This window comes from Schistocerca nitens, chromosome 9 (assembly GCF_023898315.1).
Source record: "Schistocerca nitens isolate TAMUIC-IGC-003100 chromosome 9, iqSchNite1.1, whole genome shotgun sequence".
NCBI classification, from domain to species: Eukaryota; Metazoa; Arthropoda; class Insecta; order Orthoptera; family Acrididae; genus Schistocerca; species Schistocerca nitens.
Window position 1 is genome coordinate 477,091,471 of NC_064622.1, and position 27,659 is coordinate 477,119,129.

The 27,659-nt window shown below is 46.4% G+C and overlaps 1 protein-coding gene across 1 annotated transcript in view; it reads left to right on the top strand.

The window, feature by feature from the left end:
- Positions 1–3,156: 3,156 nt before the first annotated feature.
- LOC126204366 (B-cell lymphoma 3 protein-like) overlaps positions 3,157–27,659 on the top strand; it is a 318,005-nt gene continuing 293,502 nt past the window's right edge. Inside the window, exon 1 of the mRNA XM_049938740.1 lies at positions 3,157–3,583. Within this exon, the coding sequence (XP_049794697.1) occupies positions 3,157–3,583 (427 nt within the window). The remainder of the gene's footprint in view (positions 3,584–27,659) is intronic.

Below are 27,659 nucleotides of genomic sequence, written 5' to 3' on the forward strand. Positions count from 1 at the left end.
GGTAGCGTTCTCGCTTCCCACGCCCGGGTTCCCGGGTTCGATTCCCGGCGGGGTCAGGGATTTTCTCTGCCTCGTGATGGCTGGGTGTTGTGTGCTGTCCTTAGGTTAGTTAGGTTTAAGTAGTTTTAAGTTCTAGGGGACTGATGACCATAGCTGTTAAGTCCCATAGTGCTCAGAGCCATTTGAACCATTTTTTTATTAATTTTGGGGGACATACTTTATACCGCGATATATCCGAATCCATGGAATATCGGGGTTCTACTGTGCAGGATGAGACAACAGTCTGGATATACACCCCTATAAAAGACAGACGGTGTGAGGAATCATATTGATGTCTGGTATGGGGTGTCTGTAGATGGGAGTGCAACTTACAGAAGCTATGGCGATAACGGCGTCGCCGGCCGTCGTGGCCGAGCGGTTGTAGGCGCTTCAGTCCGGAACCGCGCTGCTGCTACGGTCGCAGGTTCGAATCCTGCCTCGGGCATGGATGCGCGATGTCCTTACGTTAGTTAGTTCTAAGTAGTTCTATGTCTAGCGGACTGATGACCTCAGATGTTAAGTCCCATAGTGCTCAGAGCCATTTGATAGCGGCGTACATCTTGAAAGCCGCCATGCCAGGCTTGCGTTACGTGTTTCAAGCGGAAAGGAGGTTATGTGGCACATCGTTTTGAACTACGCCTTTCTCAGGAATACACGTGTGAAATCTGTTTTAAGATATCTTGTTTTGTGTAGGAGTTATAATGTGTTAAAGTGTAGGACACTGGTCAGAGTCGACATTACAGCATATGCTCGATATGGGCTACATTCCGCTGCACGCATAATTTTTACCAGTCCTGCTGCACACGTCGTAGGATCTGTGAATCAACAGAGTCACACGGCTCCTCAATACGCCGGCAATGATGGGGTACATTGTTGATTTTTACCCCATACACAGTGGATTTCAGATGTCTCCACAGATAAAAGTCAAGACGTGTAAGGTCAGTGGAGCGTGGTGGCCATTCGATAGGAACTCTCTTACCTGTCCAGTGACCTCCAAAGTGTCCATCGAGAAACTGTCCGACTTAAGTAGCGTAGTGGGCAGGTGCACCGTCTTGTTGGAAGAAGGTTGGGCAAGTCACCGTGCGGATTCAGCAGCGTTGGAAGCACATAATCAGGGAGCATGTTAAGACACCTTTCGTCATTCGAGGTTCTATCAGTAAACACTGGACGCACGAGTCTTGTGTCCTACATCAAGCGATCATTTTCTGACCACCATCCGTTCTACAGGGATCCACCCACGGGCGTTTGCGTCTGACTAATAATGATGATTCTGTTTGTTTACTTCTCGCTGGACATAGAAATTAGCTTTGTCACTGAACAGCGCTTGTCGTATGATGTTTGGATTTCTCTTGTACTGATCCAGAGGGCATCCTGCAAACTGCGCCCGCCGATCAGGGTCATCCTCCGAGAGATGATGTTGCAGCTGTTAACTTGTACGGGTGCCATTGGTGTCTGTCATATGATAAATGTCGTTTCTCTCAGGATGTCGGGCATTGAGCCGGCCGGGGTGGCCGAGTGGTTGTATGCGCTACAGTCTGGAACCGCGCAACTGCTACGGTCGCAGGTTCGAATCCTGCCTCTGGCATGGATGTGTGTGATGTCCTTAGGTTAGTTAGGTTTAAGTAGTTCTGATGACCTCAGAAGTTAGGTCCCATAGTGCTCAGAGCCATTTGAACCATTTGTTGGGCATTGAAGGCATTGAAGGCAGCTGCAGTTACTCTGGTACTCCATCTACCAGTCATTAACACAATTTGAATGCGTTCCTGCTGTGTAAGTGTCATTGTGAATCACCTGCAACAATAAACAGAATACGTCACTTCCTTGCAATTTCAAAGTTTGATAAGTCATAGCTTCTACACATATAAGGTTATCTGCAAACAGATTTCAGATGTGTATTCCTAAGAAGCAGTTCAGGATAATGTGGCACATGACCCCCTTCCCGTATTAAACACATAACCCAAATCCGAGACGGCGGATTTCAAGATGGCCGTCGCTGTCGCCATAGCTCCTATAAGTAAAGACATCCCCCACCAGACGCCATTACGACTGCTCACACCGTTCCAGACTTTCGCCCCACCCTGTAGTTTAACGACCGTCGGAGACACGCGCGAGGCAGCCCGTTTGCACTGTGGACTGTGAGCCGGGCTCGTGTTGCAGATGACAGGAGCCGCGGGGAGCCGCGCGTAGAGCAGAGAGGCGATGGGGGACGGCGAGCCGCGGCGCGACGCTCACTGGCAGAGCATGGTGCCGCCCAGCGGGCGCAAGGCGCTGCCCGAGCCGCAGGTCATCGTGCGCAAGTTCCTCTTCCCCAACCTCGCCAACGGCGCCGGCAAGGCGGGGGCCGCGGGGGCACCCGCCCCGTCGTCCACCGCCTCCGGCACCGCCACCGGCGCCGCCTCCGCCACCACCTCGGCGCCGACGGCCGCGGTGGCGACGGTGCCGCCGCTCGTCGCGTCCGGCTACCGCGTGGTGCCGCGCCGGACGCCCACGCCGCCCAAGGGGCCGACGGCTGCGGGGGCGGCGGCCGGCGCCGGTTCCGCCTCGTCGTTCCCGCCGATCGCGCCCAAGGACGAGTTCGGCTGCCGGTACTTCTTCCTGAACGCGGACGGGTCGACGGTGGGGCTGGTGCCTTACCGGAGCGTCATCAAGCGCGGCGCGGACGCGGGCGACAAGTCGGCGCCGGAGAGCCACGCGGCCAAGCTCCTGGTGCGGCCCGGGCCCGCCGCCTCGGCGCCGCCCCCGACTCTGCGGCCGGCGCTGCCGCCCCCGGCGCCGCCGCAGCGCGTGTCGGTGCAGCCGGCCGGCGGCAACCTCCGCCTCCAGCTGCACCCGTCGCCGGCGCCGCAGCCCGCCACCGTGCTGGTGCGGCCGCTCAACGGCGTCGCCGTAGCCAGGGCGGCCGCCCCCCAGCAGCAGCAGCCGCCGCCTCGCCCCGCCGCCCCCGGTGACGCTCCCTCCGGCGCAAAGACCGTCATCGTGCAGGGCTCGCCCGACGGCAAGTCGATCGTGCTGAAGAACCCGGTCATCCTGCAGCCCTACGGCTCGCTGCAGGCGGGCGGCAGCAAGACGGTCGTGCTCAAAGGCCTGCCCAAGGCGGTGGGCTCGGCGCCCGGCCGGATGGTGGTGCTGCAGTCCAAGGACGGCGCCGCGGTCTCGGCGGCGGCGGCGGCGGCTCCGTCGACGACCGGCACGACGGCGACCGTCACGACGACGGCGGCGACGTCGGCGAGCGCGGCGGGCCGCAGCTCCGGCGCGGACACGGGCGCGGGCACGCTGCACCTGGAGGTGGTGGTGCAGCCGCAGCGCTTCGCGGGCGCGCAGCAGGTGGCGGCGCCCAGCGTGGTGGTGGCGGCGCCGCTGCACCTGCCGCAGGGCGTGCGCGTGCTGCGCGTGCCGGCGAGGGACGTCCTGGTGGCCGACGTCGCCTGCCAGACAGAGCCGCCCGCGCTCAGCGTGCCCGAGAGCATGCTGCGGCTCAGCCTGCGCGAGCTCGACGCCGCCGACCCGCAGCCGCTGCCCCTGCCGCTGCCGCTGCCCGACTCCGGTGAGTACACAGCCCTACTGCTCGGCCTGTCACACTAGCGCACGTTGCAGCACAATTCTGTTGTCACACACTGAAAGAAACTGGTCCAGGCGTCCATATTCAAAAACAGAGACGTGCAAACAGGCAGAAAACTCCTATACAAGACAACGTCTGCCGTTGTTACATCACTTAATCCTGCTACAATGCCAAGTTATCAAGATTTAAGTGAGTTTGAACGCGGTGTTATAGTCGGCGCACGAGCGATGGGGCACAGCATCTCCGAGGTAGCAATGAAGTGGGGATTTTCCCGTACGACAGTTTTTCACGAGACTATCAGGAATCCGGCACAACATCAAATTTCCGACATCGCTGCGGCCGTGAAAAAGTAGTACAAGAACGGGACCAACGACGCCTGGACAGAATCGTTCAACGTGGCAGAAGTGCAACCCTTCCACAGATTGCAGCAGATTACAGTAAGTTTTTGTTTCATTTTTGTTCGACATGTCGTAAAATGTAACTCACGTTAAAAAAATCCACCGTTAGAGGTCAGTTTTTTCACATTTATTTTAGTCCTTTCATAATTACTAATCATGCAATAACGATGGCAAAAAGTAGAATTATTCAAAAAAAAAAAAAGAGTGTGAGGTGAGTTCTTGATCTGATTCACACGCAATGGCTTTTCTGTAGAAAAGTAGAAGCGCTCGACGGAGGATTTATTCAAACAAATAACCCACGAAATGTTCAGTGCACAGCAGTGAAATATTCAGCTCCTACAATTAAAGCTGTGCTCTGCAATATTGTATGTGGAAGATTAACTTTCCTTGTAGGTATTGTGATATGTATATTAATTTAAACCATTAACTTTTCCTATTTGTGTGTCCGGCTTCTTCGCAGTGAAGTTTCTATTGACTGACTGCCACCACATGTTCCATGCTCTGAATATCTGCTGTCATTGGCTGGCGGTATCAGGTTACATGAACTACACTAAAGAGCCAAAATAACCGGTACAACTGCCTAATACCGTGGAGGGCCCCCGCGAGCACGCAGAAGTGTCGCAACAGGACGTGGCAGGGACTCGACTAACGTCTGAAGTAGTGCTGGAGGGAACTGACACCATGAATCGTGCAGGCCTGTTCATAAACCTATAAGAGTACGAGGGGGTGGAGATCTCTTCTGAACAGCACGTTGCTAAGTATCCCAGATATGCTCAATAATGTTTATGTCTGGGGAGTTTCGTGGCCAACGGAAGTGTTTAAACTCAAAAGTGTCCCTGGAGCCACTTGTAGCAATTCTGGACGTGTGGGCTGTCGCACATCCGTCGGAATGCACAATGGACATCAATGGATGCAGGTGATGGGATAGAATGCTTACGTACGTGTCGCCTGTCAGTCGCATCTAGACGTATCGGCGGTCCCATGTCGCTCCACCAGCTTCAGCAGTCCTCTGCTGACTCGCAGGGTCCATGGATTCATGAGGTTGTCTCCATACTCGTACACGTCCACCCGCTCGATACAATTTCAAACAAGACTGTTCCAACCAGGCAACTTGTTTGCAAGTCATCAACAGTCCAATTTCGGTTTTGACGGGCCCAGGCGAGGCATAAAGCTTTGTGTCGTGAATAGTCATGTGTATACGAGTGCGCCCTCGGCCGCGAAAGCCAATATCGATGATGTTTCCTTGAATGGTTCGCACGCTGACACTTGTTCATGGTCCAGCATTGAAATCTGCAGCAATTTGCGGAAGGGTTGCACTTTTGTCACGTTAGATAATTGTCTTTAGTCGTCGTCGGCCCATTCTTGCAGGATCTTTTTCCGGCCGCAGTGATGTCGGAGATTTGATGTTTTACCGTATTTCAGATATTCACAGTACACTCGTGAAATGGTCGTACGGGAAAATCTCCACTTCATCGCTACTCCGGAAACGCTGTGTCCCATCGCTCGTACGCCGACTATAACGCCACGTTCAAACTGACTTAAATCTTGATAACCTGTCAGCATAGCAGCAGTATCCGGTCTAACAACTGCGCCAGATACTTGTTGTCTTATGTAGACGTTGCCGACCGCAGCGCCGTATTCTGCCTGTTTATATATAGCCGCATTTGAATATGCGTGCCTATACTAGTTTCTTTCGCACTTCAGTGTATGTTTCGCTTTCAATAAAGTATCGCAATCTCTATTTCAATGCTTCGGAAGCTACCGTGCTGTATTTGGTGAAATTCGTATTTATACTTTAGTAATATAGAAATATACAGTGTAAATGCCGCGCACCTCAGATTTTCCCAAAACGGTTTGTTTTCTGTTGTGATCCGTTACCTGAAATGTGGGAAGTTCTGCGCCGGTGGATAAAACCTTTAACATTCAAAGGACTGATACATTTTACAGCTCCAAGGAAATGCATTCTGACAAGTATGACTCAAAAATGTACTTTCACCTACATTTTACAGCTCCAAGGAAATGCATTCTGACAAGTATGACTCAAAAATGTACTTTCGCCGGGGGTGTAGCGTATTTTCCGGCTGGGGAAAAGTTTATTTTCTCTCGGGAAAAGTGTGTTTTCACCTGTTGAAACAGGAGAAATCCGGAAATTTTTTTTCTTGTTCGTATATACACCCTGTATATGATTTAACTTGCTGTAACTCTGCTTTATAAATTTTATAAAGTAACGTTAGTTCCCTGGTCCATAAATAACCATGGTTGTGGAACTTGCGGGCGGTAGAAAAATTTTGCTTCTAAGAAGCATTCGAAAGTGGATAAAATAGGTTGACCACCCCTGCTTTAGGCTAACAAGGGGACCACCAGAGACGTAACTAGGGGTAGGAGTGGTGCGGCTCGCACGGGGAGCAAACCCTGAGGGGGTGACAAAGCTTGCTACGTTCTATCGTGCGAGTAAATTGGATAATTGTTTATTTCGTCCGTCTCTGTTGCATTAATGTATAATTTGTACTGCGGTGGTAACCGGTTTTGCGCTGACATGCCCATTCTGAAACCACACACCTTATTATTATCCGTAACTAGACTTTTGCATCCATAGGCACATTTTCCCTGCTAAAATGGCGTGAAAACAAACATTATTCTCATACAGTGATGTCAGTGGTCTTAGTATATATATATGTCAGCCAGAACATTCTATATATATACAGGTCAGCCAGAACATTCTGACCACCGGTCTACCATCAATGTAAACGCGTCCAGGCGAGAGCAGTGACACCTGGCGAGGAATGACTGCTAGTCAGACGCAAGCACGGTGCATGCAGTTTGTGAGTGCGCTGTCCATGGGTAGAATGGGGAAGGCGCCCGAACGACCCGAGTTTGACAGAGGGCAGATTGCGATGACTGCTAGTCAGACGCAAGCACGGTGCATGCAGTTTGTGAGTGCGCTGTCCATGGGTAGAATGGGGAAGGCGCCCGAACGACCCGAGTTTGACAGAGGGCAGATTGCGATAGTCCGGAAGCTTTGCACGAGCATTTCGGAAATTGCACGACTTGTTGGTTGTTCGAGCAGTGCTGTGTCGAATGTCTTCAACACGAGGCGAAACCAAGGTGAAACCGCGTCCACACGTCGTTGGGTTGGGCGGATGTCCGGACGCTGCGGGAGCTATGAGGTGCACAGCTGCAGACGACGTCTTCCTCCCGTAAAAGCACACCTGTGAGAGTGCGCGCCGCCTTGTTTCGGCAGCATTCGTGTATCGTCGGATATAGTCTTCGATTTCGTGCAGCATGCAGCCGCAGGATGAGGGTAGCGAGTTTAGTATGTGGGCACTAAGTGTCCACGTACGAGTTTTTTTTTTCGCGCGCTAGAGACGGCGGAGTTGCAGACTGCATAAACCTGTTACCCCCACCCTGCTGCTGCATGTTACCCCCGTGCTGACTGGGTGTGCTAAACACGTGGCATTCGCGTTTGCAGCAGGAAACGGGGAAATGATGCTGGTACGAGAAGAACACTCTGCTGCACACAGCAAGGTGGCATGTGGAGTGTAGTGTCGGTGGTAGGTGTCGGTGGTAGCTAGACATCACAAGCTACGTGCAGCAAAAGCTGAAGGAAGAAGACCTAGGCATGCCGTTTGAAGATTACATTTTTAAAGGGAATATTTAGCTGTAGGAGAGACGAAAATAGATGTTCTGGGCATTGGACTGGCGAATAGCAAAAGATATGACCGTTTCAGATACTTCAGCGTTTCATCCAGTGCCGAATCACAGCTGACGTATAGCCAAATTGGGCAAGCAAATGATAGTCCAACTCCGTTCTCTGGAATAGCGATAAAGTTGTTTCCACCGCATCCTGTATAAAACAGCGTTTCCTTTGTCGTCTCAGTTATTCGGTGATAACGGCATGCCATGGAAATGAACGCAGTGCTGAAACGCATCCACGCTCTATCCACAGGAAGCGAAAATAAAAGCTGCTCGTTTCCGATTTAATATGACTGAGAACGGAAGCCCATTCGTTTTCTACGTCCAGCACCGTAAAGTTCTACATCTACATGGATACTCTGCAAATCACATTTAAGTGCCCGGCAGTGTGTTCATCGAACCACCTTCACAATTCTCTATTATTCCAATCTAGTATAGCGCGTGGAAAAACGAACACGCATATCTTTCCGTGCGAGCTCTGATTTCCTTTAGTTTATTATGGTGTCTCCCTATGTAGGTAGGCGTCAACATAATATTTTCGCATTCTGAGGAGAAAGTTGGTGATTGAAATATCGTGAGAAGATACCGCCGCAACGAAAAACGCCTTTGTTTTAATGATGTCCACCCCAAATCCTGTATAATTTCAGTGACACGCTTTCCCCTCTTTCGCGATAGTACAAAACTTGCTGCTTTTCTCTGAACTTTTTCGATGTATTCCGTCAGTCCTATTTGGTAAGCATCCCACACCGCGCAGCGGTATTCTAAAGAAGGACGGGCAAGCGTAGTGTAGGCAGTCTCTTTAGTAGATCTGTTACATTTGCTAAGTGTTCTGCCAGTAAAACGCAATCTTTGGGTAGCCTTCCCCACAACATTTTCAATGCGTTCCTTCCCATTTAAGTTGTTCGTAATTGTAATTCCTAGGTATTTAGTTGAATTAATGGTCTTTAGATTTGACTGATTTATCGTGTAACCGAAGTTTAGCACTCATGTGGATGACCTCACACATTCCATTACTTATGATCGGTTGCCAGTTTTCGCACCATAAAGATATCTTTTCTAAATTGTTTTGATCTTCTGATGACTTTACTAGTCGATAAACGACAGCGTCGTCTGCAAAAAACCTACGACGGCTGCTCAGATTGTCTCCCAAATCGTTAATATAGATAAGGAACAGCAAAGGGGTATAATACTACCTTGGGGAAAGCCAGAAATAACTTCTGTATTACTCGAAAACATTCCGTCAATTACTTCGAACTGTGACATCTCTGACAGGAAATCACAAACCCAGTCACATAACTGAGACGATATTCCATAAGCACACAATATCCCTACAAGCCGCTTGTGTGGTACAGTGTCAAAATCCTTTCGGAAATCGAGAATAAGGAATCAATTTGAAATCCCTTTTCAATAGCACTCAATACTTCATGCTAGTAAAGAGCTAGTTGTGTTTCACAAGAATGAAGTTTTCTAAATCCGTGTTGGCTGTGTGTCAATAGACAGTTTTCTTCGAGGTAATTCATAATGTTCGAACACAACATATGTTATAAAATTGTGCTGCGCATCGACGTTGATGATATGGGCCTGTAATTTAGTGGATTACTCCTACTTCCTTTCTTGAATATTGGTGTGACTTACGCAAGTTTCCAGCCTTTGGGTAGGGATCTTTCGTCGAGCGAACGGTTGTGTGTGACTGGCAACTGTAGACCTATTGTATTAGCATAATCTGAAAGGAACCTAAGACTTGCTTTCATTAAGTGACTTAAGTTACTTCACTACTCCGAGGATACGTACTTTTACGTTACTCATGTTGGAAGCTATTCTTGATTCGAATTCTGTAATTTTTACTTCCTCTCCTTTGGTGAAGTTAGCAGACAAAGGCGACAGTGTGGTTCTACTAAATCGTGACCCCCCACCGCCAGATATCAGGCGTACCTCGCTGTGTGCGTCATCTTAAGAGGCTTCTCATTGGAGCGCTTGTCGGTACGCTCCTCGCACGGCTGCCTACTGCCTACCTGTATCCCGACTTTTCCCGTTTTGGTCCACTATTAGCTAATTTGCCCACGTGGGCCCACCTTACCGAAATAGGGCGCAGCTTTGCACCTGAACAGAGTGAGTAAGAAGCTGCTAATTCCGAGAAAAGATATTTCACAAGTGTTCAAAGAAGCCTCTTAGAAATTCTCAGAACGCCTCCTGTTGTCGCCATTATAAAGTGGAAACTGTTATCTTTCCTGGAAAAGAAGAGTTGTCCCTTCTTTCCTCGAAATTACACTCGGCGAGATATGTTATCGATCTCACCATTCATCGCGCGATGTGTGGCGAGGATTAACGGTCCCAGATACCAAGCAGTCGGCACAACACCTCGGTTATCTGTGCGTTTTCAGACACCCTTTCTGCGAAATTGCAATCAAAGATAATAGCAGAATACTGCTTCTGAGAAATCGGAGATGATATTTTTTTTTTTCTGATACCGTGACATTTTGTCAGGTGCATGTCGATAAAAACTACTTCTTGGAACTAAACTGAGTTCCACTAAATCGTAGGTCACGCCTCACAAACGACTTGCAGTACTCTGCGTTATATCCCGACGTGTAATAGTTAACATTTCAGTGCTTTGAGAACTCAGAATTTCGAAATATTGTGAAGTTTATTCTTTCACTCCATTTGAATTGTTAAAAACGTTTTTCCAACGTAAATCTTTGCTACGGATCATAACAAATTACATTATTCGATCTCGTTTACATACGAGGGGACTACAAAAGTAAGTAACGCATGACGTCCGACGCAAAGACCATTCCATAACCAGAATGAGATTTTCACTCTGCAGCGGAGTGTGCGCTGATATTAAACTTCCTGGCAGATTAAAACTGTGTGCCCGACCGAGACTCGAACTCGGGACCTTTGCCTTTCGCGGGCAAGTGCTCTACCAACTGAGCTACCGAAACACGACTCACGCCCGGTACTCACAGCTTCTGCCAGTATCTCGTCTCCTACCTTCCAAACTTTACAGAAGCTCTCCTGCGAAACTTGCAGAACTAGCACTCCTGAAAGAAAGGATATTGCGGAGACATGGCTTAGCCACAGCCTGGGGGATGTTTCCAGAATGAGATTTTCACTCTGCAGCGGAGTGTGCGCTGATATGAAACTTCCTGGCAGGAGAGCTTCTGTAAAGTTTGGAAGGTAGGAGACGAGGTACTGGCAGAAGTAAAGCTGTGAGTACCGGGCGTGAGTCGTGTTTCGGTAGCTCAGTTGGTAGAGCACTTGCCCGCGAAAGGCAAAGGTCCCGAGTTCGAGTCTCGGTCGGGTACACAGTTTTAATCTGCCAGGAAGTTTCACCATTCCATAACGTTGTCAGTCTGCAAGTGAAATGGCGCAGTGAATATAAAACATGCTCCTAAAGCTGAAGTGGACAACATGTCTAAATTGCAGAGAGCGTGTGATATTCGCGCGGTATATGGACGCCTCCAACCGCAATGAAATTGTAACCAGTCTGGCCAAGAGCGCGCAGACACGTGGCTGATGCTGATTGGTTGAGAAGAAAAGCCATCGACGTCGATCACAGGCGACAATGTCCAGGCAGTGGAGAACTGATACACTGCAGTCGCAGATTTTCAGACTACGAGGACATTCACAAAGCGGCCCTCGAATGGCTCCTTGACCAGGGAGCGGATTTCAACTGTCTAAGAGTTAAAAGCTGCTTACAGATACTTGGGGCTATTTGAAAAATGTCATTTGAAAGTGTTCTGCAGCATTCAATAAAAGCTCTTTTGCCTGCCACAATAATGTATAACTTTTGTTTTAGTGTCCTCGTATATACTCTACAAGGCACTGAAAAAGTGCATGGGGTAGGGTACTTTGTACTACTACTCTCGATTTTCTGCCATTTTTCTACTATGCTATTTAGGGAAGGATAAATTACAGTCTATATGTCGCTGTACGTGCATTAATCTCTCTTATCTTACTCTCACGATATCTGCGCAACATTTAAAATGGTGGCAGGCGAATTGTTGCACAGTCCATGTCGAATACCCGATGTTTAAATTTACTCGTCTGGCTTGCATGAGAGCTGCGTGGCCTTTCTTCCAAACCTTCCTATTTAAGTTCGTGCAGTGTATCTGTTAGACTTTCGTAAGGGCTGTACCGACGTGTTTACGGATTCATCGAACGTCTGTTGCCACGCCTACTTGATACGGACTCGAAACGTTGGAACAGTGCTCTAGAATTACTCACATTATCGTCTCCTACGTGATTTCCGCACGTAGGATGGCCCATGTAAGTAGTACAAACTAATTTGGTTATTATTAGATCTAGCGTATATTTACACCAATTTGACTTAAAGGTAAGATGTTACCCTTACTGAAAAGCCAGACAAAATTTTATTTTTTAAATAATACGTCGCATAAATGGAGTCCATTTTAGGCGATGCATCGCTGAAGACTTTCCCCGAATCCGTCGTTACACTGTCAATCATTTGTTGACGAAAAGCCACTCTGTCTTTCCGGATTGCGGCATTCAACCCATCAGTATTGTGTTGCTGTGAAAAAACAATGATTGACCGAGAGGTGAGAGCATCTCGCCAGCGAATCGTGAGAGTAATCGATGTCCAAAATGACGCGTCAGTGTAGTCAGTATGGGCTGCACGCCCTTTTTAGTGAAACAGTATCGCATTTAGACGATAATGTCCCCGCATACTTGGAATGAAGAAATTGTTAATCATTTCAGAATTGACAATCACTGGCCGACCGCTAAAAAAAAAATAAAACCAGCTATTTTAGTGGACTGTCCAATAATACAGCAGACGACGACATTTGGGCTATCCCGGGCCTTTTCACGAATGACCGGCGCGTTTGTACCCGAGGGATGTGAGAAGTCTACTATATTGGCAAACTCATTCCGACAAAAGTTGCCCTCTTCTGATGTCACAACATTTGTCAGAATGTGTCATACTGATAAATTCTGTCCAGTAGTGTTGCACAGAAATTGCGCCTACTCACTTATATCTCGCGGCCGTCACTGTTTAGCCACGTGCAGCTTATAAGGATGTAACTTTAGATACTGTTTCACAGTAATGATCTGGAATGGCGACGGGCCGATCGCTGTGGGCTTCGTTGCAAAACTGCCCTAACTCGTCGGGTATTTGCCGGCGCTCAAGCTGACATCTAATTTTCATTAGTCACAGAACCCGTCTCAAGCCACTAGTTTATCCACGTGGATATTGTCCTTCTCCCTGGAACACGGAAATGGCGGTCTCTCTCCCACGGCACATTTTTCGTTGTACAGCTACGACACTATTCACACTACAAAATCTGCGCATTCCCTCAGTACGTACCTGCACTGGAAAACCTACCATACCGAACTGAGAGCGGCTTACTATTTGGCTCCGGTGCGATGCGGCAGGTGGTGGTGCGAGCACAGCTACATCTTATCAGGGTGGCCAACTGAAAAATTTCTATTTCCCGGGGACAACTCTTTAGAAGTGTAGCACTTTTCCTAAAGCTTTCTAACCAGTAACAAGTGTTGTCGAAAGGGACAAAAGACTGTACCTGGCGGATAGTGGCAGATCTGGACCGCCTGGCACTTTGTCACCCCTTTTGTGGTAGGTGTCGCAATGAGACAACAGTTGCTGAGAAGTCCAGACAAGGACAGCAAACTTTCTGAGGAGTATTCAGGATCACAGTAGCTGTGGCTCTCTCTTAAACTGCTGACCAAAAGCAATAACTCCGTTTCGATATTTAACTTAGGTTGCACAGTATATTACTATTATTATTATTATTATTTTCGATTATTCCCATTTAAAGAGAGCGTTTGAATTTGAATTCCTTTATGATGATTGATTGTTTTCTCTGAGCCCAAATTTTCTTCATGTGTTCACAGTGTTGTTCCTTTCGCTCCACTGTCCATTTGCATCCTGGTCTCTTCTGTGTTGTGGTGTCAAATTTATATTTTTTGATGATGATCCTGAATTCCTATTTTCTGCATCGTTTACTGTTATGTGTGCTTGTCTGAGGTCCTCTTCGACTTCTTTTATCCATTTTGTTTTTCCCCTGCCTGAGTTGATGTCCGGGTTCGATTCCTGGCGGGGTCAGGGATTTTCTCTTCCTCGTGATGACTGGGTTTTGTGTGCTGTCCTTAGGTTAGTTAGGTTTAAGTAGTTCTAAGTTCTAGGGGACTGATGACCATAGATGTTAAGTCCCATAGTGCTCAGAGCCATTTGAAACATTTTTTTGGGTTGATGACTAAGAAGTCGCTTTGAAATTCTGTTTTCATTCATCCTGTGGATATGTTCGTAGAACTGCATTCTTCTTTTCCTTATTGTATCCGTAATCATGTCTGTGTATTTATATAATTCTGATGTTGGTCTCTTCTTCCAGATTCCTTGCTCTTGTATCGGGCCAAAAATTTTGCTGAGAATTTTCCTTTCTTGTTTCTCTATTTCTTTGATTTTAGTTTGCCCGCTTATTTGTGTTGTTTCAGATGCAGACAGTGCCAGCGGAAGTATGACAGTGTTGTAGTGCCTCAATTCTGCGTTAGTGGATATGGACTTTTTGTTATAATAGTTTCACGTGAGTTTATATGCTTTCTGTAGCTTTTTTTTATTCTTTCCTCATTGGCCTTTAGGTTGATCCCTGATGGCTGGATAATTTCTCCCAGGTACTTAAAATGTGGTACTTGTAAGATTTTCCCATGGGTTGTCACAATAGGCAATTTGTCTTGTGGCACTCTTTTATGTACTGGGTTTTCTCATAAGAAATTTGCAGGCCAGTTCTTTGTGCAATTTCGTGTAACTTCTCTATGGCGTTAGTGGCTTCTTTTCTATTATTTGTGAGGATTGCAAGGTCATCTGCAAAAGCTAAACACTTCACATTGAATCTATTATCTTTTCTAATGCCAATTTGGATTCCTTTGACTTCTTTTTCCCGTGTCCTGATAATTTTTTCAAGAATGATATTAAAGAGTAATGGTAAAAGTCCGTCACCCTGTCGCACTCCAGTTTGGATTTCAAATGGTTCAGAGATATCCCCCATAAATTTGACCTTGGAGACTGTCAGTTAATGTTTGCCGAATGATTGCTCTTGTCTTTCTGTCAATGCTGAATTCTTCCAGCGTGCTGCGGAGCGCTACTCTGTCTATTGAGTCGTAGGCCTTTTTAAAATCTACGAAAGTGACCACTGTGTTTCGGGTGTTTCTCATCTGGAGAATCATTTTCAGATTCCAGATCTGTTCTATGCAGGATCGTCCCTTGCGAAAACCAGCCTGGTATTCTCCTATTTGTGGGTCAGCTTGTTCTTCTAATCTATTCATGAGAACTTTTGATAGGATTTTATATGTGACCGGCACAAGTGAGATACCCCTGTAATTATTTGGTTCAATTTTGTCCCCTTTTTGTGTAGTGGATGGATGAGTGCGCATTTCCATTCAGAAGGGATCCGTTCTTTTTCCCAAATTTTTAATATGATTTTGTGGATTTTTCCTGTTAATCTTCCATAGTTCTGCAATAATTCTATCTTCTCCTGGGGCTCTATTGTTTTTCAGTGTCTTGATAATTTCTGCTATTTCGTTGATGGTTGGTGGTTTAGCGTCGGGATTTGGTGTAGATGTCTGGTAGTGAATATCCTCAGTAGGTCTATCGCAGTTGAGAAGTTTGTTGAAATAGTCTGCGAGGATTTGGCAGTTATTCTTCGTGTTAGTTTCTAGTGAACCATCCTGTTTCTTGAAGCAAATATTGGGTGTCTGGTATCCTGCAATATGTTCTTTGAACGTCTTATAAAAATTCCTGGTGTTGCTCTTCTTAAAGTCTTGTTCTATCTCTTCTAGTCGCCGTTTGTCACAATTTCTTTTTTCCCTCCGAATTGTTTTCGATGTTTGTTTTCGGATTACTAGAAACTATTGCCATTTTTCTGATGTTTTGTGACTATTGAAGTTTTTCCAGGCATTGGTCCTTTCTTCTATTGCCTGGTCACATATTATATTCCACCACCTGTGTTTTCTATTTCTCGGGGGTTGACCCAATTTCATCGCGGATTTGAGGACGTCCACAAGTTCTGTCCAGTTTGTGGTGTTTGTCTGACTGATTTCCTGTAAGATGAAACTTCCTGGCAGATTAAAACTGTGTGCCGGACTGAGACTTGAACTCGGGACCTTTGCCTTTCGCGGGCAAGTGCTCTACCAACTGAGCTACCCAAGCACGACTCACGCGCCGTCCTCACACCCTTACTTCTGCCAGTACCTCGTCTCCTACCTTCCAAACTTAACAGAAGCTCTCCTGCGAACCTTGCAGAACTAGCACTCCTGAAAGAAAGGATATTGCGGAGACATGGCTTAGCCACAGCCTGGGGGATGTTTCCAGAATGAGATTTTCACTCTGCAGTGGAGTGTGCGCTGATATGAAATTTCCTGGCAGATTAAAACTGTGTGCCGGACCGAGACTCGAACTCGGGACCTTTGCCTTTCGCGGGCAAGTGGTCTACCAACTGAGCTACCCAAGCACGACTTTACTTCTGCCAGTACCTCGTCTCCTATCTTCCAAACTTTACAGAAGCTCTCCTGTAAGAGGTTTTCCTTGTTGATTTTAATGTATTCGGGGTCTGGTCTCAGCACTTTGTTTAGTTTTGGCTTTTTTGTATTAGGTTGTAATCTGGTCTTTATCTGTAGAAGATGGTGGTCTGATTAAAAAAATCCTCTTCTCATTTTCACATTCAGAATTTCTGTTGTGTTACTCATGGAGATGGCCACATGGTCTATCTGAAATTCACCCAACATTGTGTTGGGCGACTTCCAAGTATACAGTTTCTTGTTGGGTTTTTTAAATTGTGTTGACATAATTACGAGGCCGAAATTTTCGCAAAAGTTTATCAATCTTTCCCCATTCTTGTTAGTTCTCTTGTGACCCCTATGGATTCCGGTGATTTTCCTGTATTTTTTTCTCTTTGCCTAATTCTGCGTTAAAGTCGCGTAACAAGATTATTACATGGTGTTTGGCAATTTTGTTTGTCGTCTCTTCAAGGTCATTCCAGAAGTCATCAAGGTCATTCCAGAAGTCATCCACTTTCTTGGGGTCTTCTTGTTATAGTTATTTGTGGGTGCGTTGATCAAGGTATATGCTTTGTTGACCGATTTGACGGAGAGCGTTGATATACGTTCTGAGGTAGACTGGAAGTCAATGACAGAGTCGGTGATAGACTTGTGGACTACAAATGCTGTACCAAACTGTTTGTGACCTTTCTCGTTAGTTTTAACTGCTGGTTTTCCTTTGTAGATCCTGTAGTTGTCTGTGTCAAAATGGTTTTCTTCCGTAAATCGTGCTTCCTGGATTGCAAGGATTTTGATCTGGAATTTTTGCAGCACGTCTGTAAGTTGTTTAACCTTGCCCAGTTTGAAGAGAGTATTAGTATTAAGTGCACCGATGAAGTGTTTTGTGTGTAATAATTTGGACGTCACCTGGTTCTCAACCTGAGGCGTAACTTGATGCTCCTGGTCGCCCGGAATCCGATGACCAGGTAAAGCCAGCCTTGCGACTGGTGCCCGGGGTAGTGGATTCATTCCTTGTGTTACCATCATGTTTGGTTTTCAGTATGAAAAGTAACTTGGTGGGGGTCCTTCCGATGAAAGATCGCGAGGAATACGATTTGATTGTTGAGATCAAGAAGGTTGCTGCAGCCGCACCATCTAGGCGAACAGACGCTGACCCCTTATCGCTGGATACCAGGCAGACGTTAGCGGATTTCGGTTGATAGTTTTGGTCCACCCCGGGTATTTTATTTCCCGGGTACCCTCCATATCTGGAGAGCATTCCTCTATCCGCCACCTGGGGAGGCGCCCGATGGGAGACTATCAACTCCACACGGGGTTGCATAGTATATATGCAGACTGCTTCGATGAATGAAAATTTGCACCTAGGCCGTGATTTGTGCCATGTCTCCTGCTCACTAGGTAGATGTGATAAGAAGTAGTACGCCACCCTCGCGCGGCGGCTTTGCACAAGTGCGCGGACTGCGCTGGCACACCACCTACGCCTCCCTCCAACAATCCAAACTCCCGTTCACGACTCAGCCCACTTGGTATTCTCCCTAAACTCAAACAGCATTACAGAGGCTCTCCGACTGTATTGGAATAGTACCTCAGCATCGAACGAGCGCTGGATCCTGCCAGAAGCCCAGGCATTGGTGGTTTAATCAAATGAAACTATATATGATTTTAAAAAATGGTTCAAATAGCTCTGAGCACTATGCGACTGAACTTCTGAGGTCATTAGTCGCCTAGAACTTAGAACTAATTAAACCTAACTAACCTAAGGACATCACACACATCCATGCCCGAGGCAGGATTCGAACCTGCGACCGTAGCGGTCGCTCGGTTCCAGACTGTAGCACCTAGAACCGCACGGCCACTCCGGCCGGCTATACATGATTCCAGAGACATTTTCAAATGTCAAAACAGCTGTGATGTTGGAGAGCCTCTGCAATTCTGTTAGAGTTTAGGGGGAATCCCAAGCAGTCTGAGGCGCGAATGTGAATTTGGATCGAGGAGGGAAACCTAGGCGTGCTAGGGTAACCCGTCCACTTTGCCAGTGTGACAAAGTGGTTAGCGCATCTGCCTGTTGAGCAGAAGACTTGAGTTCGAATCCTAGCATTGGTACAAATGTCATTCGTCGCTTCAGTCTGCATATATGCATCAGTGAGGTATGAGGCTTGAAAAGTTATCTGAAACAAATGGCTCTGAGCACTATGGGACTTAACTTCTAAGGTCATCAGTCCCCTAGAACTTAGAACTACTTAAACCTAACTAACCTAAGGACATCACACACATCCATGCCCGTGGCAGGATTCGAACCTGCGACCTTAGCGGTCGCGCGGTTCCAGTCTGAAGCGCCTTTAACCGCTTGGCCACGCCGGCCGGCTTATCTGAAACCATATAGTTTCATTTTACAGGGTGGTCGGAAATTCCCGTTACAAACTTCTTGGACATGGGTAGTGAGTACAGAACATTTTGAATAGGAACCCATGTCCGGAATCGTATCGTTTGCGTTCTACGACAGTTTCAATTCAGATGTGTACCTCGTCAACGTCTGCTTAGGGCAAGAGAAACGTTTCGGAGTTCCTTGTCCTGGTACGCAACAGGGTAGATACGATGACGTGTACTACGTCAAGCGATCCCCAGACGTCACTTATCGCCCGCTTTACTGTGAGACCGAGTCAATACCTGTGCATCACCGATAGAGGAAACATGGTGCAGTACACGTTTGCGGAATACACAGACATGCTCCTTGTGTATGGCGAAGCTGGAGGTAACGGAAGAGCTGCTAGTCGGCTGTATCACGAACTTTTTCCACCCTGCCACACTCCATCGCACAAACTGTTTGCCCAAGTTACACAACGGCTATGAGAAACGGGTTCCTTCACCGTGAGGAGGCAGGGCTGTGGTGCTCCACGGCGACGCCGCACTCCCGAATTTGAAGAAGGTCTACTGCGTCGCATTGCAGATAGCCCGTCAACGTGTACGCGAACAGTTGCGCGTGCGATGGCTGTCAGTGGCAGTACCGTCTTGGACGTTCTGCATGAGCAACAATTACATCCGTACCATTACAAAGGGTACACGCTATGGGTCCAGCAGTCCTTCCACAACGCGTCGCCTTCTGCGCATGGTTCCTGCACCGTTACCTCGACGCGCCCCTGTTTCTACGTCGAGTTCTCTTCACAGACGAATGTAGGTTCACAAGGGATTGTGTTCTGAGTGCTCGAAATAGCCATGCCTGGGCGGGCGAAAACCCTCAAGCCACGCTAGTTCAGGGATTTCAATACAGGTTTAAAATTAACTTCTGGGCAGGTATTCTGGACGGTCATGTTATTGGACCATACCTCCCTCCATCCAAGCTCACGGGTCCCGCATACTTATTCCTACGACACGTAAAGGATCCGCTCTTGGCAGCTGTGCCATTGAATGTCCGTCAGGAAATATGGTTTCAGCATGATGGAGCACTACCTCACTTTTCACTGACTGTCCGGAAACATCTCAACAGACGGTATGGTGAAAGATGGATAGGCCGTGGTGGTCCAACCGCGTGGCCGCCACGATCGCCGGATTTAACCCCTATGGACTACTTCTTGTGGGGTCGTATGAAGAGCCTAATTTATGAGACACTTGTTGAGACAGAGGAAGATCGGCTGCACAAGCCATTGAAGAGACACCAGGTGGGATGGAGAGAGTGTACCAGAACATGCTTCGGAGGTACAATGTGTGTAACAACGTTGGTGGTCGTCACATCGAGCTGCTGTTGTAATGCATCGGTACGTTGCGGCTGGTGCCGTAGATGCTAGGTTGTTATTGTTGTTGTCGACTAATGTAAACCATAAGGCGTAAGTTATAACGCAAATGCGTAAGTAACAACGAAACGAGTCAGTATTCTTTTCAAATGCATTGCAACAATTGTACTGAGTCACGCCTAAGTACATTCTCATGTGGATGTGGATGCGATAATCATCTGCGTTGAAACTGTCTTAGAACGAGAACTATACGTTTCCGGACATGGGTTCCTGTTCAAAATGTTATGTACTCACTATCCTCTATACGTCGTAGAAGTTTGTAATGGGAATTTCCGACCACCCTATATAGGGTGTCCCAGCTGGCCGCGCGGGATTAGCCGAGCGGTCTAGGCGCTACAGTCATGGACTGGGCGGCTGGTCCCGGCGGAGGTTCGAGTCCTCCCTCGGGCATGGGTGTGTGTGTGTTTCTCCTTAGGATAATTTAGGTTAAGTAGTGTGTAAGCTTAGGGACTGATGACCTTAGCAGTTAAGTCTCATAAGATTTCACACACATTTGAACATTTTTTGGTGTCCCAGCTATCAGGTCCACCCAAAATATCTCTGGAACAATAACAGCTATTGGAAGACGACTTTCACCGGTATCAATTTAGGGCTGGGGCCCATTGATGTACATATTTGGAAACATTCTAAAACGAAAGCATATGTGTTTCCCCCCCCCCCCCCATGAACCACGGACCTTGGCGTTGGTGGGGAGGCTTGCGTGCCTCAGCGATACAGATGGCCGTAGCGTAGGTGCAACCACAACGGAGGGGTATCTGTTGAGAGGCCAGACAAACATGTGGTTCCTGAAGAGGGGCAGCAGCCTTTTCAGTAGTTGCAGGAGCAACAGTCTGGATGATTGACTGATCTGGCCTTGTAACACTAACTAAAATAGCCTTGCTGTTCTGGTACTGCGAACGGCTGAAAGCAAGGGGAAACTACAGCCGTAATTTTTCCCGAGAGCATGCAGCTTTACTGTATGATTAAATGATGACGGCGTCCTCTTGGGTAAAATATTCCGGAGGTAAAATAGTCCCCCATTCGCATCTCCGGGCGGGGACTACTCAGGAGGACGTTGTTATCAGGAGAAAGAAAACGGGCGTTCTACGGATCGGAGCGTGGAATGTCAGATCCCTTAATCGGGCAGGTAGGCTAGAAAATTTAAAAAGGGAAATGGACAGGTTAAAGTTAGATATAGTAGGAATTAGTGAAGTTCAGTGGCAGGAGGAACAAGACTTTTGGTCAGGTGAATACAAGATTATAAATACAAAATCAAATAAGGGTAATGCAGGAGTAGGTTTAATAATGAATAAAAAAAATAGCAGTACGGGTAAGCTACTACAAACAGCATAGTGAACGCATTATTGTGGCCAAGATAGACACGAAGCCCACGCCTACTACAGTAGTACAAGTTTATATGCCAACTAGCTCTGCGGATGACGAAGAAATTGATGAAATGTATGAGGAGATAAAACAAATTATTCAAATAGTGAAGGGAGACGAAAATTTAATAGTCATGGGTGACTGGAATTCAAGCGTAGGAAAAGGGGGAGAAGGAAACATAGTAGGTGAATATGGATTGGGGCTAAGAAATGAAAGAGGAAGCCGTCTGGTAGAATTTTGCGCAGAGCATAACTTAATCATAGCTAACATTTGGTTTAAGAATCATGAAAGAAGGTTGTATACATGGAAGAACCCTGGAGATACTAAAAGGTATCAGATAGATTATATAATGGTAAGACAGAGATTTAGGAACCAGGTTTTAAATTGTAAGACATTTCCAGGGGCAGATGTGGATTCTGACCACAATCTATTGGTTATGAACTGCAGATTGAAACTGAAGAAACTGCAGAAATGTGGGAATTTAAGGAGATGGGACCTGGATAAACTGACTAAACCAGAGGTTGTATTGAGTTTCAGGGACAGCATAAGGGAACAGTTGACAGGAATGGGGGAAAGAAATACAGTAGAAGAAGAATGGGTAGCTTTGAGGGATGGAGTAGTGAAGGCAGCAGAGGAACAAGTAGGTAAAAAGACGAGGGCTAGTAGAAATCCCTGGGTAACAGAAGATATATTGAATTTAACTGATGAAACGAGAAAATATAAAAATGCAGTAAATGAAGCAGGCAAAAAGGAATACAAACGTCTCAAAAATGAGATTGACAAGAAGTGCAAAATGGCTAAGCAGGGATGGCTAGAGGACAAATGTAAGGATGTAGAGGCTTATCTTACTAGGGGTAAGATAGATACTGCGTATAGGAAAATTAAAGAGACCTTTGGAGAAAAGGGAACCACTTGTATGAATATCAAGAGCTCAGATGGAAACCCAGTTCTAAGCAAAGAAGGGAAAGCAGAAAGGTGGAAGGAGTACATAGAGGGTCTATACAAGGGCGAGATACTTGAGGACAATATTATAGAAATGGAAGAGGATGTAGATGAAGATGATATGGGAGATACGATACTGCGTGAAGAGTTTGACAGAGCACTGAAAGACCTGAGTCGAAACAAGGCCCCCGGAGTAGACAACATTCCATTAGAACTACTGACAGCCTTGGGAGAGCCAGTCCTGACAAAACTCTACCATCTGGTGAGCAAGATGTATGAGACAGGCGAAATACCCTCAGACTTCAAGAAGAATATAATAATTCCAATCCCAAAGAAAGCAGGTGTTGACAGATGTGAAAATTACCGAACTATCAGTTTAATAAGTCTCAGCTGCAAAATACTAACGCGAATTGTTTACAGACGAAGGGAAAAACTGATAGAAGCCGACCTCGGGGAAGATCAGTTTGGATTCCGTAGAAATGTTGGAACACGTGAGGCAATACTGAGCCTACGACTTGTCTTAGAAGAAAGATTAAGGAAAGGCAAACCTACGTTTCTAGCATTTGTATAGAGAAAGCTTTTGACAATGTTGATTGGAATACTCTCTTTCAAATTCTGAAGGTGGCAGGGGTAAAATACAGGGAGCGAAAGGCTATTTACAATTTGTACAGAAACCAGATGGCAGTTATAAGAGTCGAGGGATATGAAAGGGAAGCAGTGGTTGGGAAGGGAGTGAGACAGGGTTGTAGCCTCTCCCCGATGTTATTCAATCTGTATATTGAGCAAGCAATAAAGGAAACAAAAGAAAAGTATGGAGTAGGGATTAAAATCCATGGAGAAGAAATAAAAACCTTGAGGTTCGCCGATGACATTGTAATTCTGTCAGAGACAGCAAAGGACTTGGAAGAGCAGTTGAACGGACTGGACAGTGTCTTGAAAAGGAGGGTATAAGATGAACATCAACAAAAGCAAAACTAGGATAATGTGATGTAGTCTAATTAAGTCGGGTGATGCTGAGGGAATTAGATTAGGAAATGAGACACTTAAAGTAGTAAAGGAGTATTGCTATTTGGGGAGCAAAATAACTGATGATGGTCGAAGTAGAGAGGATATAAAATGTAGACTGGCAATGGCAAGGAAAGCGTTTCTGAAGAAGAAAAATTTGTTAACATCGAGTGTCGATTTAAGTGTCAGGAAGTCGTTTCTGAAAGTATTTGTATGGAGTGTAGCCATGTATGGAAGTGAAACGTGGACGATAAATAGTTTGGACAAGAAGAGAATAGAAGCTTTCGAAATGGTGTGCTACAGAAGAATGCTGAAGATAAGGTGGGTAGAACACATAACTAATGAGGAGGTATTGAATAGAATTGGGGAGAAGAGAAGCTTGTGGCACAACTTGACTAGAAGAAGGGATCAATTGGTAGGACATTTTCTGAGACATCGAGGGATCACCAATTTAGTATTGGAGGGCAGCGTGGAGGGTAAAAATCGTAGAGGGAGACCAAGAGATGAATACACTAAGCAGATTCAGAAGGATGTAGGCTGCAGTAGGTACTGGGAGATGAAGAAGCTTGCATAGGATAGAGTAGCATGGAGAGCTGCATCAAACCAGTCTCAGGACTGAAGACCACAACAACAACAACATGTGTTTTTTAACACAAACTTATGTTTTTTTTTAAATGGAGCTCCTATATTTTTTCTTCAGCAATCCATAGCATGACAAAGCACATACACAATGACGTTGATTGCATTGCAATATTCCCATTACATCCCGAGATATTAAGACGCGAAGTTGACGCTTGAAACGCCCGACATGCGCTGGTAGCGCACGTCCTGAGGTTCAGGCGTGAACCCCATGTTGCCCGTAATCGCGATGTGATTGACATGCGTAATCACACTTCCATACTTATCAAGTGGTCCGAAACGAGTAATACGGTCTGCTGCCATCCTGCATTAACGTCATAAATTCCAGCAGGTATTTATCCCATAGGCTAGGGGTGATGCGGTTCTGTAACATATCTGTGTACCGCAACGTTAGTCACAAAGTTAACTTCGCTTATCGTTAATCCGTTACTAAAAAGGTAATGCCGTTCAACGTTAAAACTTTACTTTACTGTAGATCTAGCGCAAGTGACAGTTAATCATTCACTCGTAATAGTAAAATTCATGTTGATGGTTTTAGTGAAACGAGCAAGGGGACTAAAAGTTTTACCGTTGTTTAGGTAAAAATGTTTTGATTTGGGAAGTTCAGGTAGGACATAGAATATGAATGTAAACATGTTTAACCAATTAGTTTTATTATCACATAATTATAAATGTTATGTTTATCTAATGCGTTAAATGACAGATTGTTGCAAACAAATGTTTCTTAACATCACTGGGTAAAATGGCCCTTTGTAGAAACTTCCACTGTGATACCAGCACTACATACTAAACATAGCGTTCACATCTCATGCTCAAAGTGATGCCCATTGGCTTGCATACATAGGGTCACTCTGCGGATGAAGGATGCCCCACTTCGTGCTACTGTTTCCTCTTTGATGGCTGTACAAGCATCAATGATGCGTTGCTTCGTGTCCTCTGGTGTTGTTGGTTCATGTTGGTAAACAGCATCCTTCACTGCTCCCAAAAGAAAATAATCCAGCGGTGTAAGGTCCGGAGATCGGGCAGGCCACCTAACAGGGCCACCTCGTCCAATCCACCTACCAGGGCGTGCGCTAGCAGCGCATGTCGGGTGTTTCAAGCGTCAACTTCGCGTCTCAATATCTCGGGATGTAATGGGAATATTGCGATGCGATCACCGCCATTGTGTGTGTGCTTTGGCATGCTATGGATTGCTGAAGAAAAAATATAGGAGGTCCATTTAAAAAAACATAAGTTTGTGTTAAAAACACATATGCTTTCGTTTTAGAATGTTTCCAAATATGTACATTCATGGGCCCCAGCCCTACATTGATACCGGTGAAAGTCGTTTTCCAATAGCTGTTATTGTACCAGAGATATTTTGGGTGGACAAGATAGTTGGGACACCCTGTATATATACTGTTCACTGTTAAATGGTTTTAGAAGAAGTATTAAATGTGTCTATCACGTCTAAGTGCTGCAGAGACGTATTAATGTATAAATTGTGTCCTCGGGGTGTAAAAGGAGGCAGGAATGGAGGCTAGAACCGGTGGTCTAGCACTTCCCCCCTTCGTAGATCTGCAAAATGAAGGGCGAGCTGGCGGATGTCCAATCTTATCAACCGACACGTCATAAGAAGCAACTACATGATGTTTCACAAAGTTACACCGACCCACCGCAGCGCGCCTTATGAATCACTGGCGACGCAGTGTGCAGACATGCTAGGGGGGTGTTTATTTTCCACGAAGTGCACTAACACTACGCGGAACACAGATCTGACTTTCTAAAAAAAAAAGTGCATTTATAGCAGCAAATGCTGGGACCCTAAATTACTTCAATACTGCTCCTCGAAAAGACCGTCGTCTTCCCTCCAGTGAATCCCATTTGAGTTTCCGAAGCGTCTCAGTAATACTCGCGTGTTGTTCGAACCTATCGGTAACAAATCTAGCAGCCCGTCTCACAATTGCTTCGATACCTTCCTTTAATCCGACCTGGTGGGGATCACAAACACTCGTTCAATACTCAAGAATAGGTCGCACCAGCGTCGTACATGCAGCCTCCTTTACGGGCGAACCACTCTTTCCTAAAAGTCTCCCAATAAATCCAAGTCGGCCATACGCATTTCCTACCGCAGTGTTCACATGCCGGTTCCATTTCATATCGCTTTGCAACGTTACGCCTAGATATTTACACGATGTGACTGTGTCAAGCGGAAAACTACTAATGCTGTATCCGAATATTACGGGTTTGTTTTCTTACTCATCCGCATTAACTTCAGGCGTCTGTTCAAAAAATTCCGGAATTTTGTTCACAAAATGTATCCATGCGAATCTTCTTGTATCTCGTACATCGTTTCAAATCTGCGTACTTTCAAATCGGTTTTCAACTTTGAAAATAAAAAAAAGTCCCTAAGGGTAAGGTCTGTAGAGCACGGAGCGTGAGGCAGCACAGTGGTGTCGTTTTTTGTGCAATAGTCACGCACCAGCATAGATGAATGTGAGGGTGCGTTACCGTGATGCAAGAGCCATGAATTTCTCGCCACATTTCAGGCCGTTTCCTTGTCACACTTTCTCGCAGGCGTCGCAACACGTCCAGATAGTACCATCGATTAACAATTTGTCCCTGTGGGACGATTTCATGATGAACTAATCGTTCAAAGTCAAAGAAAACTTATCAGCATGGCTTTGACATTTGACCAGGCCTGTCGAGTCTTTTTTGGTCCTGGAGAACCTTTCCCGACCCATTGTGAAGATTGAACCTTGGTTTCGACATCATAACCGTAGATCCACGTCTCATCACCGGTTATGATTCTCTTAAGGAACATCTCCTTTTCATTTGCGTGATCCAAAAGCTGTTCACAGATTGCGAAGGTCTTTCTGGTCTCGACTCTTGAGCCGTGTGACGAACTTGGCGGCATTGCAAAATGCTGTGTTAGGATGTCACGATATGATGGAACTGAAATGTTGCATTCTTCTGCAATCTTTCGGACAGTCACTCTTCGACGGGCACGAACAGTTTCGTTGACTTTCCTGAGTTAGCATCGTTGGTAGCCGTCAAAGGGCGTCCTGAAGGAGGGTCATCTTCAACTTCCGTCCGGCCTAAAAAACCGTGTGAACCATTCGTAACACCGAGTACGGCTTAAGCACTCATCACCGTAGACTTCCTGCATCCTCTGCCATCTCGAAATTCGCAAACTGTGCGACACAACGTTCTACTCAATACAGAATAACTAACAGACATGCAATAATGAAACTTCCGGCAGTTACACATTAAAGACAGGAGTGTGCACGGATGCCAACCGCATTTCGATCCTAGACCCCATTGGCGCCAGATTACGAATGTAGGGGCTTCGTACATTTTTCTACATTTAGACCTAGGTATGATTCATCACACCAACTACAAATTTTGTCTAAGTCGTCTGTACCCTCGTACAGTCTCTCGATTTTGACGCCTTCCTGTACTCCACAACATCATCAGCAAACAGCCGGACACAGCTGCTTCAGCTGTCCGCCGGATCATTTATGTGTACAGAACACAACAGCGGTCCTATCACACTTCTCTGCACTCCTGACGATATCCTCGTCAGTGATGAACACTCGCCGTCGAGGACAACATACTACGATCTGTTTCGAGCTACTCGCGTACCTGGGAACCTATTCCATATGTTCCCACCTTCGTTAAAAGTCGACGGTGTGGCACCGCGTCATATGCTTTACGGAAATGTAA